Source organism: Plectropomus leopardus, chromosome 18, assembly GCF_026936395.1.
Source record: "Plectropomus leopardus strain MGB_pleo_1.0 chromosome 18, ASM2693639v1, whole genome shotgun sequence".
Lineage (NCBI taxonomy): Eukaryota > Metazoa > Chordata > Actinopteri > Perciformes > Serranidae > Plectropomus > Plectropomus leopardus.
Window position 1 is genome coordinate 17,405,711 of NC_142193.1, and position 13,251 is coordinate 17,418,961.

Consider the following 13,251-nt stretch of genomic DNA (forward strand, 5'->3'; position numbering starts at 1 on the left):
ATACGCCATTACGTCGTTGGAACCTTCAGCTGTCAGACTTTGGCCACCCTAAAAGTGCAGGTTTTGTTAGCAAACTAACTCGAACTGTACGACCCGCGCCGACTTTATTTAAAGTTGTGCATTGATCTGCTAATCGATCTTTGAGCGCGCGAGCTGGTTATCGAAGCGCAAAGATTGCACGAGGACGAACCGTTTGGTTTTAATCGCTGCTAGTTTTTGCACAAGCCAGCGATCCTGAGCGGGTGTAAGGCTAGATGCAGGGAGGGAGGGAGTAAAAAAAGGCAAAAGTCTTTGTGCTTCCCTTCCCCCTCATCAAAGCAAAGGGGAAATGTCTCTGTCTAAAGGAGGTAAGTGTTTTTTTCTCACTATTTTTTGAAACAATCGTGCAAATATTTTACATATCGAGTTGCAGTTGGCGTGGAAGTAATTTAGCTAGCTATGTTTGAGAAATGTAACCTTGCCAGGTGGAAAGCTGCATGTATGAGAGGAGTAAACGAAGCTAGCCAGCATGTCTTGCTTTCTATCATTATGGGAAGGCTCTAGACACACTGGTGTCTGGAGGTATTCATCACAGAGTTAATGATAGTGTGCGAAATCATAGTTTTTATGATTAGCCAAATGCTACACTCGCGTCTTCGTTTAAGTTTCCATGTTGTGGTTAGCTAACAGCATTTTCACGACAATAAAGGAATATTTCCAAGCTGTAATTATGAACTCATTTTTCGGTAAAGTGTAGCACATTGGGACCACAGGTGTTTTTCGGCCTCCTGACTCATGGTTGAACAATTGTGCCAAAGTCCTCTTTGTTTGGTATTCGCGAAAAAATATATTCAGCGAGCGCCGTTTTCGTGTAAATGTACCCCCCCCCACCCCCCCCCCCGTGATGGAAATTCCTTTATTTAAAAAACAAAAAAAAACAGGCGGCGATGCCAAGGAACCATGGCGCTATCACACACTTGGCTTCCGCCAGTCAGTCAGCGAGTCTATGCTGTGTAATCACTATACACTATTGAATAAAATACACACCTTGGAAAAATCAAGGTCCTTCCTCTGCGTCACAGATGCACACATACACACACACACACACACACACACACACACACACACACACACACACACAAAGCATGGTGATGATGTCAATTTACATTTCAAGTTCACCGCTTGTGCTGTTACACAATCATACTAGCGTTACCATGGTCGGGAGTACACACTGTTTTGAGAGGGCTGTGTAGATTGGCTGCTCAGGCAATCACAGCCTTTGGCCTACCATGGCATGTTTTGACTTGCAGCACCAATACCTAGTGCAGCCTCTTTTTTGTTGACAGTTCTCTGGCTGCAAGCAGATACTCTATAGCTGCTACACAGGTTCTGTGCTGTAATTGTTGTGTGCACCAAAGCAGGCCTGAGGTGTCCTTGTGAAAGTGTTTACCCTAGTTTCTGGCTACTCTAAGGAGTTGAGCCTTGCTGGTCAAGAGAGGAGTGGGCCTTAGTGCATTGCAGTGCTGCTGTTCATGGTATTGCTGAGGCATGTTTAGAGATTGGGTTCTCCCTAACAGCACTGATAGGGTGGTGTAGAAGATTATATGTGCATGAGTCATCCTTTTCTGTATATGGACCCACTCTGAGGGTTGGAGCTTCCTGATGGTGACTCGCCACACAGCTATTGACACTTTGATCCCATGCGCAATCCAGAAATTCTTGTTCACATTACGTACTGCACTCTGGATAGTTTCCACTGAACATCTTTTTGGTTTTTCTAAGAATTGCTGCATTTCCTGTAAGAGTGCAGCAATTCACTGCTACTGTCTGTAGTGTAGTGTGAGTGTGGGGATTTTTAAAATCAAAATGCATTATGCAACTTGTGCCATATTTGGATATACAGCAAGGTTCCAGTGCACACATTGATATAAATAGCATGAATTACAAGTATTGGGCTTGCTACTGTGCATCACCCACTGCCTCGAAACACTTAATACCAATATGGTATCTGTGCACATGAATTTTACCTGTGCTGCCTCTTTATACTTTGACTGAAGCTGATGTCATGGCACTAGGGTTGCAGTGATATGAGATTTTCACTGTACAATAAGTCTCAGAAAATATTGCAGTCATGATATTACATTATTATTATTATTGCTGTTACCGGTCAGAATGACTGCTAAAGGAATGAAAACAGTTATGGGAATGAAAACAGAAGGGTTAGTTTTGGTTGAACAAATGCTTTATCACAATAATTAAGACTTGAAATCATTTTTTAAGGAAGTATGTGTAACCCCCCCCCACCACTACCACCTTTGAAAATAAATAAAATAAAGTTGCATTTTTTCATAATCATACATAAGCAAATGTACACAATATGATAATCATTATACTCTGACTCTTATATCATGGTATACCTTAAAACCAGTATATCATTGCAACCCTACATGGCACTATTGTGTCCTACCAGGCTCAGTTGGAGGAGCAGGCATGTCTTGCAGCAGAGAGCTGTCATGAAGCTCGCCTCAGCTGGCCCTAACAGGGACAGCGAGCAGCAAGCAGTCCAAGTAAAGTGACATCATATTTCCCAAAGGGTCCTGACAGTTGTTGTGTTTTAAGCGGATGTGTCCAGTCTGACTGGCTGTGAGTCATATCCCACCAAACACACACGGTTACATTGTCACCGCATACTGCTCCCTGAGAATTTAGCAGTAATTCAGACTGAAATGAAACTAAAAAGCTGCATGTATTTAGTGCAATTTTAATAGTGTTCCAGATATCTCTTAAAAACAGCTTTTGCATGCCACAAGTTTTGCACCGCCATGTTCGCATGCTAAACTAATTTTGGTCCCTGAACAAAAGGCTGTCTTATTTGTCAGGTCATCAGAATGCTTTGAGTGCTCGTACATTATCCCACGCAGAGGAAATGCATAATCTATTTTTGACCAAGCATGTGTGAGTAAATCACACTTCAATCTCTCCCTACCACATGAGACTACCGTAGTCTGTCCAGACACTGTAGGCCTATTTTAGGGCTGCAGCACAAAATGGACCTGTCTGGCGTTTCAGTGGTAGGCCATAGAATCTAAAATCTTTTGTAAAACTTCACTTCCCTTCCAGCTTAATCTAGCAAGGAGGGGTTTACCCAATGGTACTTCCTCCACACTGGAGTATTGTGACTCACGCAATGGCAAACACAACCCTACAGTAATAATGAGAGCAGTTGCATTTGTTCCAAAGTGAAGGTGCTTGTGCATTAAACCAGTTTCTCTGAACTGGGGTAGAATAATTGCACAGCCCGGCTCGCGCCTGTATGCTGCAGGACAAGAACAGGAAATAACCAACCAGGTCTAAACTGTTTCTCATCATATCCCAGGGGGTGAAGTTGTGGCATAGCACACACAAACAGAGGTCAAGAAAAGTGTTCTGTGTTTCCTGTCGACCTTGCAACAAGAGCGAACATGCTGAACACAAGTGTCTGTGTGAAGAGAAGTTGAGTTGTTTTTCCCGTGTTGCTGCTCGCAGGCCCGGTAGCTGTGTCATTCTGGCAGGGACTCGCAGCCCCTTGTGGGAAGTCCCAGAGGCTGCTGGTAAACTGTGTTTATGAATGGATTGCTGTCACTAATTTAACACAGAAAGGTCCCAGAGCTCCACAGTTTACAGCACCATACTCCAGATATTAAAACATGTAAACCAAACTTGAGATTAGGAAAAAAGAGACCTAAGAGGAAAAACCCATTGATAGCTGATTTGATAGCAATTATCGTAACAGTAAAAAGAAAAAAACTTCCCTTGTACCCCCCCTCCTCCCTTCCATTTGAGTCATCATACCAATGTCGATTAGTCATTTAGTCTTCCTTTTCCCTGTTGCAGGGCCTCAGCTTTGAGTACACCTAATCTCCAGAGAGATAACAGATCATTTGTTGCAGCTTGTGCAACTGCAAATTGATTTTAACCTTGAAAAAACTCCTTACTACCAGAATAGAATAAAATTTACTATCAATAGACCGATGTGGACATATGCAAACAAGCAAGTCCACTTAGTTTGCAGTTAATGGCCTGAATTAGAACTTCAGATCTCCATTGTGGTAAACCTCATCTCTAAACTCAGTAATGTGGACATTGGGCTCATAAGAGTCTGTAGATGTGAAAGTCCATTTGCCTCCTCCTTCTACAAAACACTGCTAATCATACCAGCTTGTGGTTACTTCTAATTACAGCTTTATTGATTGATATGAACCTATGATGGAGGTGAGATGGTAATGGTTTTCTGATTCTTGTCTCTAAGGGAAGAAGAAGAACCCCGGGCTGAAGCTGGCCAAAGAAGTGTTTGTGCCGCCCCCACCAGAAGCAGCAGGGTAAGACAACAGCCATACCATCCTAAGGCCAAATCCACACTAATGTGTTTTAATTTCAAAACTAAAATGTATCTCTGTACACACAAACAATTTAGCTCTGTTTTAGAAAAATCTCTGTCCATACTAACATGTCTGAAAATGCATATCACATGATCATAGACGTACACTGGGTACACGCATTTCATTGTAAACAGGAAGCAGACTGTGTACTCTGTGGTGGTTTGCTTCGTTGACATTACAGAAAATACTTAATACTGGCGAAAGTAAGATCAGAGATTTCTTTGCTTGGATCTATGATGAGGTGGACCTGTTACTGAAAGTATCATGAGTATTAAGTGGTCAAGGTGGCAGAAAACACTGTGAGTCATTGGAAAGCAAATATGGCGACATGTTAGAGTAGTAATGTCACTGGGAGTATTATCCATCACTGTGAGAATCCAAGGCAATGAAAAAGGCAAGGTTTCATTTTCATTCATTTTTTGACAGCCCACCACGACAGAAACATCTGCCATCATCTAACTGTTCATTAGAAGTGCTGTTGAAATTTATATACCTTTCAGTTATTCATTTCACCAAATTCGTGGAGCACAGGGTGTACTCTGGGCACACATGGAGCAGCAGATTGTTAGAGCACATTGAAAGTGAAACTTAATCGTTCATTCTGGTGCGCCAAAAAGTTTACATTCACTTGTAGCAGCTGCTCCTCGCATTCATGTATCTGATCTTATCAGCTCTGAGTGGATTGGCAGATCAATTATCTGCTTTGCGAGTCACAAACTGCTGCTGAGGAAAAAATATATCTCATGAAGAGCTCTGGCTGCGTACCTGGACCCGCAAAAACCTCAGAATTCAGAGAGAGGACATAGATTGATACAAAGGAACACTCATGCAACAAAAAAAACAAAGGTTTGCTTTCTTTGTAACTAAACACATAGCTATAGCAATAGCTTTAAAACAAAAACATATTGGTGTGGAAGATAATCTTGAAATTAGAGTGGAATTGCTACAATTGCCTGGACAATAAATTGGGCCTGGTATCAACTTATTGCAGCTATACCTGTATCAGTTTGTCTGCCAGTAGGAAAGAAATGTTGCACCAAAATGCCAATTATGTGTTTGAGGTATTTCAGAATTAAATTTATTGGTTTTAGCATTGACTGTAATCAATGTTTGCTTCGAATGAATGTTATAAACAGCTTCAACAAACATGCACATTTTCTCTTAGAGTATGAATTTTCCATTACTGAGTATTGTGGCATTAAAACCGACTACACTTTGTTGCTCTCTCCCTGCAGGCCGCCTCGAGATCTTGACTCAAAAGCTTGCGTCACAATTGGAGATCAGGTAAACTTGTCTCTGTTGTATTCCTCTGAAACATACTGCTGGTTTTTGATGGGCCGAACACTCGTTAATGTAACGCCTGCTTCCTCTGTCCAGAACTTTGTGGTGAAGGCCGATGACTTGGAGCAGATTGAAGAGCTGGGCCGGGGAGCGTACGGGGTGGTGGACAAGATGAAACATGTGCCCAGTGGTGTTATCATGGCTGTCAAGGTGGGCTGGGAAGCTGCATCTCAGATTACCTGAACTGTAAATGAACTATTTTAAAATAGTACAATGACTCAGAGATAGTTTCAACATATGAGCTCAACTTGTAAACACTTGGACGAGATCTATCGGATGTATGACATTAGACGTTATATTGAGGGGGTTTAAAGGACACTGGACACCATTTGATTTAAGCTATATCTGCCCTCCGGTGACACCGGCAGCCAAATCTGTGATGTTTGTTTTCTCAGAGGATTCGTGCCACCGTCAACACTCTGGAGCAGAAGAGGCTCCTGATGGATCTGGACATTTCCATGAGGACAGTGGACTGCTTCTTCACTGTGACCTTCTATGGCGCCCTCTTCAGAGAGGTAAATAAACTGTCGCAGTCATGACTGATATGAACACCTGCATGTTATGTTGAGTGTCTGATCATCTGTTTGTTTATTTTGGGCAACATCTCTTTTTTTTCAGGGGGATGTTTGGATCTGTATGGAGCTAATGGACACGTCTCTGGATAAGTTCTATAAGAAGGTTATTGAGAAAGGCAAAGAAATCCCAGAGGACATCTTGGGCAAGATCACAGTAGCAGTACGTCCTGTCCCACATTTTCCAAAAAGTGTTACACTAAAGGAATAGCCCAGCATTTTGGAAAAGTACACGTTTTCACTTTGTGTCAGAGAACAAGACTTTTATTTGCTATAGGGTCCCGCTGCACGCTCCAGGCTTGGGCCCACCTTTGGTGCTGTGTCGTGTGTGGAAAAGTAGAAAATTGTGTATTTATCGCACTTTCTTGTTAATAAATAATGTTTTTATGCCACTGTATTATACCAGGATTCCCACGGATCCTTAAAAAGGCATTAAATTAAATAATTTAGACATAAGGGATTCATTGGTATTAAAATGTCTTTAATTTTTTTCTGATGTGGCATTATAAGATTTAAAGATAACTGGTAACATCTTTTATTTTATTTTTCAGAATATTATTTTTAATGTTTAAAACATGCCAAATTCACCTCGCATGAACGTCACCAAAAAAAATAATGTTTATGTTACATTAAATATTTGGGCAAAATTAGTTAATTTTGGTTGTAAAATTGGTTTTAAATTTCATTCTAAGTGGCATTAAAAAAGTCTTAAAATGCCTTAAATCTAACTTGCCTGAAGTTGTAGTAACCTGTATTCTGAGCAGCGTATGGTTTTATTACATGGAACGTGTAATGCTTAACGGTATGTAAACACATATTATTATATCACAATGATCATCTGAGGTGGGCTTACACAATATCAGACTTTTTTCTCCAAGCTCAGGACCGAAAAGGGTCCGATGGAGGAGGTGGACCTGAGTCTGGATCTCTGCAGCTAGACCCTTCTCATAAGTTGAGGTTTTACGGGAACTTAAAGTGCTGCAATTATCACCTGGTGAACAATTGCTGGGTGTAATATCTCTGAAAATGTTTTGTATGTGGTCTTAGACAAACGGATTAAGTATTGCTCCTCAGGAAATAGTTGCATCATCACAAGACGAGTCCTAAAACCACACACTCTTTTTTTACATTTCTGTCACATAAATCAATCGTCTCTTTTCCTTTCTACTTGGAAAATGGCTTTGTGGGCTGAGGCTACATCCAACAGTTCCAAAGAAATGTGTTGCTACATAAAATATTTGTGACTCAAAGGAAATGACATCAATTGACTCAACAATGAGATTGGGAATTTTGTCAGTATTTTCTACGTATTATTTTATTAATATGAGTGTAAAACACTATAACTCACATAACTGAGACAGCAGAAGTTGTTGTTTCTTGAAGAATTCTGCCTTACTTTTCTCTGTTCACTCCACAGATTGTGAAGGCATTAGAGCACCTGCACAGTAACCTGTCAGTGATACACAGAGGTAATCAGATCATCAGCGTATACAGTTTTCAGGTTCCTGTTGATGTTTCACCTTGTTATTTTGCCATTTTCTATTTCAACATTTTCCCAACAATGTCTCTCTGTAGATGTGAAGCCCTCCAATGTTCTGATCAACACTCAGGGCCAAGTGAAAATGTGCGACTTTGGCATCAGTGGCCACCTGGTGGACTCTGTGGCCAAAACGATGGATGCAGGCTGCAAGCCTTACATGGCGGTGAGTGGGCACTGAGGAAGAGACTGCTGGTAGTCGGTAGCTGAGGTTTAGGAAAGGATTCACTGTGAATTTACTGAGAGATGACCTATGTCTGAGGTCTTGGAACCCCTAATTGATTGGAGTAAAACTAATAATTTACAGGCCAGGAGCTCCATGACCATTTTGAAATCTAGACCTCTACTTTCCTCAGCTTTCAAACATCTGACCAAAGCAAAACCATGTAATTATTATCATTTGTTACATAATTTTGTTATTTTTAAAACACATTTTTCTCATCTTTACATGCCTTTTTTAATTATTGGAGTCTTCTCTTTAATGTATGTCTGTTATTGAAATGGCTTTCATTAATTTGCATGTTTTATTGTATTCCATTTTTTCTATTTATGTTTAGAATTTTTTTTTCTTAAAGTTAAGCAAAACTTGTTTCACAAAAGGTACACTATAATTATTCACACTAATTTTACATAGTGGTGGTACTTAATCTCTTGCTGCTAATTTCCATTTCAGCCTGAGCGGATCAACCCTGACCTCAACCAGAAAGGCTACAGTGTCAAGTCAGACATATGGAGTCTTGGTATCACGATGGTGAGTAGGATCGGATATCAAAATGTGGCTCTTGAAGCTATAGTTGAAAACTTTTATAAAAATAGAATTTTGCCATATTTGGTGAAACTCTCATTATATTGTGAAAGAAGTACGTGAGACAGTCTGTGGAAAAAATCATGTCCCTCCTCCTCTTGTTCTGATGGCATTCGCTAGAATCAACTGCATAACACTGAAAACAGCCAGTCAGAGCCAAGGAGCCTTAAACACAGCTGTCTATATCTCACATCAAGCTGTTACGCTGTGAAATAACAAAGTTTGTGACCCAGCCCTCATATTAGAAACCTTGCAAAATTGCAAATTTTCTCATTTTATAGCTAAACAGAACACTAAAATATGTTTCTGAAAACATTTGAGGCGAGAAATAGCCAGCACAGTAACAGAATCTGGGTTTATATTTGATTATCGCTGCTAAATTTGACTGCAGTTCACGAGCAGTGTTGTTATGATGACAGCTGTATTAGAGGCCCCTCGGCTCTGATCGGTTGTTTTCATTTACGTGCTGTAATGCCATTAGTGGTGTTTCATTGCAGTAGAGTTGGCAGGGGAGTATGATTTTTTTTTTTCCCCAGTGCACCACGTGAATATGTTGACAATTTCACCAAATATGACTGACTGTTTTTTTTATTGAAGTTTCCACTACAGCGATGATTCCATATACAATGGCAAGTTTAAGGAAAATCAATCTGTGTTATTTCTCCCCTCATTACATCTACTAACATTCACTGTTCATCTGTTTAGTTTACGCGTAGATAAAACACAATAAAACTTCACAGCCCTGTTTTTTATGAGCTTATTTTCAGATTTGTTACAACTTATGACAAACAAAAATGTACAGTTATATAATATGTGTCAAAGTGCATTTTAAGGAATAAACACAATCACGTGTTTCCCAGCAGCACTCTGAGCGCTCTCATTTCAGGCTTTGATAAGCAACTTCTTTTGTTTTTTCAACACTCATAATTCTGGTTTATGATATATGACTCCATATCAGTCTGGACTCCCAACAAAAGTCAGAACAGACCTCATTACAGCCTTCTTATATTTCCAAACAGCACTTGTGCTGAGTCACAGTAACTTCTGACAGTTGTATTACCTGTGCCAGGCTGATGCCAGATCAGTATGTCCATGCTGTCCGCAGTTATTACATAACATTGCTTACAGATTGCTAGAATTTACTTACAAGTATATATAGGACAAAATTCAAACATATTTTTACAGTCAAATAAATATTTCTGAATTGTAGTTAATGGTGATGCTCACCTAGTAGCATTAAACATGCACTGCAGTCATGTAATTTACCTCCAGCATGTACAATCTTTGTTATATCTGCCTTCTTTTGTCTCCTAGATTGAGTTGGCCATTTTGAAATTCCCCTACGACTCATGGGGCACCCCGTTCCAGCAGCTCAAACAGGTGGTGGACGAGCCGTCTCCACAGTTGCCCGCCGACCGTTTTTCCCCAGAGTTTGTAGACTTCATCTCCCAATGGTGAGTCTCGCACCCGGTGACAAATGTGTTGAGTTTTCTCAACTTATTTACCTTTCAAAAAAAATAGTTGCACTGAGGCCCAGCAGGGGTCAGTGTTTACTCTGTGTTCACTGAAAGAAGTGGCAGAAGTATCTCTCAGCTGATCTTTATGCCACTTGATTATTTTTAGATGTACTTTTATATGAAGTTATGTTACATATATTTTACTGCTTTCTCACTTTTGCATTTTTCTCTTTGTTTTCACAGCTTAAGAAAGAAGCCAAATGAGAGACCAGCTTATACAGAATTGATGGTTAGTAGTTTTTTGTTGCGTTTTTTTTCGTTTTTTTTCTCGTATAAAGTCACATAGTGTGCATGATGCTACTTTGTCTACTTTGCCATTATTAACGTCCCTTCAGTAGTGACCAGTGTGCGCTTGTTTTTGCTTTTGTCCACAAGAGGCCAGGCTTACCAAATTAACCCACTAAGACAATGATGTTAGTATTTCCCAAATAAATAATGTCACTAAATTATTTTTCATAATTCAAGAACACATTTCTAAATGTTTTCTTCTCCCTCCTTTTGATGCAGCAACATCCGTTTTTCACCGTGCATGACTCCAAAGAAACAGATGTGGCCAGTTTTGTCAAGGTCATCCTGGATGACTGATGGGCTCCCTCCGGGCCGCGGCCCATCAGGGTAGGCGGGACCTCTCAGCAAACGAACCAATGGCCTACCTTTAAAAAGAAAAAAAAGAAAAAACTCACTGGAATGACAGACTCTCCTGCACCCTAACACAAGGGGGGTGTCCCAAAGACTGACAGCAGCCCAGCAGCACTGGAGTGGAGAGTGGTGGTAATATGAACTCATACAGTCACAAACCAACTGGAGAGGTTAAATTCACTCTGCCAAGCTTCCTGTGTGTGTGCAATTATTCAACATGACAAATATGAACTGAACCAGATTTTGTTTTTGTCTTGTTCGCTTGTTTTTGCCCCACTGCCCCTTTTTATCTCTCTCTTCAGAACGGACGGAGCCAGCCATCATTTCTTTGTGACACATTGTACTTTGAATTTCATCTGCAAAAACCAACAGTTAATGTGTATGTTGTTGTGTATTGAAAGCTATATTTGCATATGCGTTTGTATGTTTTCTCATTATACAGAGTTTTGATACTGTATATCGTCAACAAGTGTGAATTGTACCAGACTAGGGCCTTACTTGTCAGATCGCATCAGGTGAACACTTTGACCTGGTTCTGTCCTGAGGTGACAGATACCTGCAGGGGCTGCAGAGGCTCTAGAGCTGAGACAAAACATTTGAGAAATGTCAAAGTTCACATTCTGGACTAGAGGAGTTGCAAGTCATTTCTAGATCTCTTGGCGACGTGAGGCAGGAATGTAAAGCATCCCGTATCATCTGATCCGCGCTGAGGCCCTTCATGCAGTGACCCCTCCGTACTCGTCTGCTTTCTTTGGTATTAACGAGTCGGCTTCGGTGCTGCCATTGTTGCCACCTGGAAGTATTCAGGGGTTGCCGAATCGAGCTCACAGCTTTATCTCTTTCTGTGTGCCATTTTGCGAATCATTCTCATGAATTACTGCATTAATTGTGTTCTTTTTTCTCTTTTTTTGGACTTGTTCTGGCCTGCATTTTGTTTTATTTTCGCCGCATTTATCCCTTCGCCTACCGTTCTCAAATCTGGAGTCAGCATAGTCTTTTCATATGAGGCACTTATGTTTGTTTTTTTTTCCAGAGACCTTGTTATGCATTACACAGACAGTATGCTAGGGAAATAATTTATGTGTTGAAGATGTAAATACTATCTCCTTTTTTTTTTTTTTTTTTTAATGTAACATGGCACTGTCCTGACCTGGCAGTGCAGATGAGTGGTAGAGTGGTTGGTAGTAGTTAGTTTTAATGCAGTGTGACACGCATACACAAACACTTGTACTCACAGGGCCAGCTGACTATCATACACCTGTTTTGGACTGATGTGCTGTCAGGCTCCACCGCTCAGGTTTCTGTGCTCTCCTTCACATGGAGACGGCCCCATTTTATTTCTCCCCAGGTCGTCTTCTCCTTGAGTGCCAGACCGAGAGCCTCTTTTCAGTCCACGGTGGGCAGCCATTATCTCTTCTCTCTGAGCATACTATGCAGAGCCCCTTCGCCTCGGACACACGGCAAGAAGGACCTTGCCATGTGGCAGTTTCCCCACTCCCAAGTGTTCAGAGACTGTGATGATGATGATGATGATGATGATGGCGATGATGACTGCACCACCTCTGTTTATGGTTAGCACTCATCGCCTCTCTGGTTTACACTGTAGTGCAACCTTTATCAAAAAGTCAGAGAGTTAGGAGTATTTATGATTGTGAATAATAAGGGAAAGCTAGCAACACCACAAAGAAGCTGCTATTGTTTATTTCCCTTCTATTATTTTTTTTTTAGTCGGCCTTCTTTGGATGGCCATTCCCTTGGTGTGTAAAAGTGAGTTTTTACGCTGATCACAATGAGAATGGAACACTTGCTCTACCTCTTACTCCTTCACTCTATTTGCCACCTTTTCATTGGGTGGGACTGACAAACTTGAACTATGGAAAGACAAAAAATAAAGGCTTTATTGTTCAGTATGTCCGTTTATAGCTTTCCTGCCATGATTGATGTCGGTTTAGCAATTAAAAGATTAATTCCTGTTCATGTGAGTAATGCAGAGGTAATGCACTGTTCAAATTTAAAGGATAAGGCTATCAGTATTCAACCAGTGGGTGAAAAATTAAAGGAAAGACCAACATGACGTGTCTTGGAATCAGGCCACCACGAGACTCCAGGATAGCTTTAGTGCTCCTTTTTAAGTCTATGAAACACTATTGGGAGGTGGATGAATACCATATTTCCAAAAGATGTTCCCTCATTTATATAAACAACCTTTAGTTATTCAGCTAATCTAACTGAAATCAAGATCTCCTTTGCAAGAAAGACCCAAGTACAGCAGATAAAAGGAAATATAAACTGCCATATACAACAGAAAGAGTTACAGCACAAGAGACAAACAAGACTAAATAAATTTGAAGATAAAAGTTTATATTATATCATTTGGTCTTATTGACATGGTGGTGAAGAGCATTGTCTTACAAGCTCGTGTTCAACTGGGTTGAGATCAGGT

At 40.6% G+C, this 13,251-nt stretch overlaps 1 protein-coding gene across 1 annotated transcript; it reads left to right on the forward strand.

The window, feature by feature from the left end:
- Nucleotide 1: 1 nt before the first annotated feature.
- LOC121957025 (dual specificity mitogen-activated protein kinase kinase 6-like) lies at nt 2-12,718 on the forward strand. The gene is made up of 12 exons (XM_042505513.2): nt 2-347; nt 4,268-4,337; nt 5,633-5,681; nt 5,775-5,888; nt 6,134-6,253; nt 6,357-6,473; nt 7,728-7,779; nt 7,886-8,013; nt 8,521-8,598; nt 9,967-10,106; nt 10,353-10,398; nt 10,677-12,718. The coding sequence occupies exons 1-12, from the start codon at nt 329-331 to the stop codon at nt 10,752-10,754; spliced, it is 1,011 nt and encodes a 336-aa protein (XP_042361447.1). The 5' UTR covers nt 2-328; the 3' UTR covers nt 10,755-12,718.
- The last annotated feature ends 533 nt before the right edge of the window (nt 12,719-13,251 follow it).

What these genes read in the sequence shown, in the direction of transcription:
- LOC121957025 (XM_042505513.2), top strand. An exon ending in CCCCCACCAGAAGCAGCAGG is followed by an intron (nt 4,338 to 5,632) that starts GTAAGACAACAG and finishes CTCTCCCTGCAG; the next exon opens with GCCGCCTCGAGATCTTGACT. An exon ending in GCGTCACAATTGGAGATCAG is followed by an intron (nt 5,682 to 5,774) that starts GTAAACTTGTCT and finishes TCCTCTGTCCAG; the next exon opens with AACTTTGTGGTGAAGGCCGA.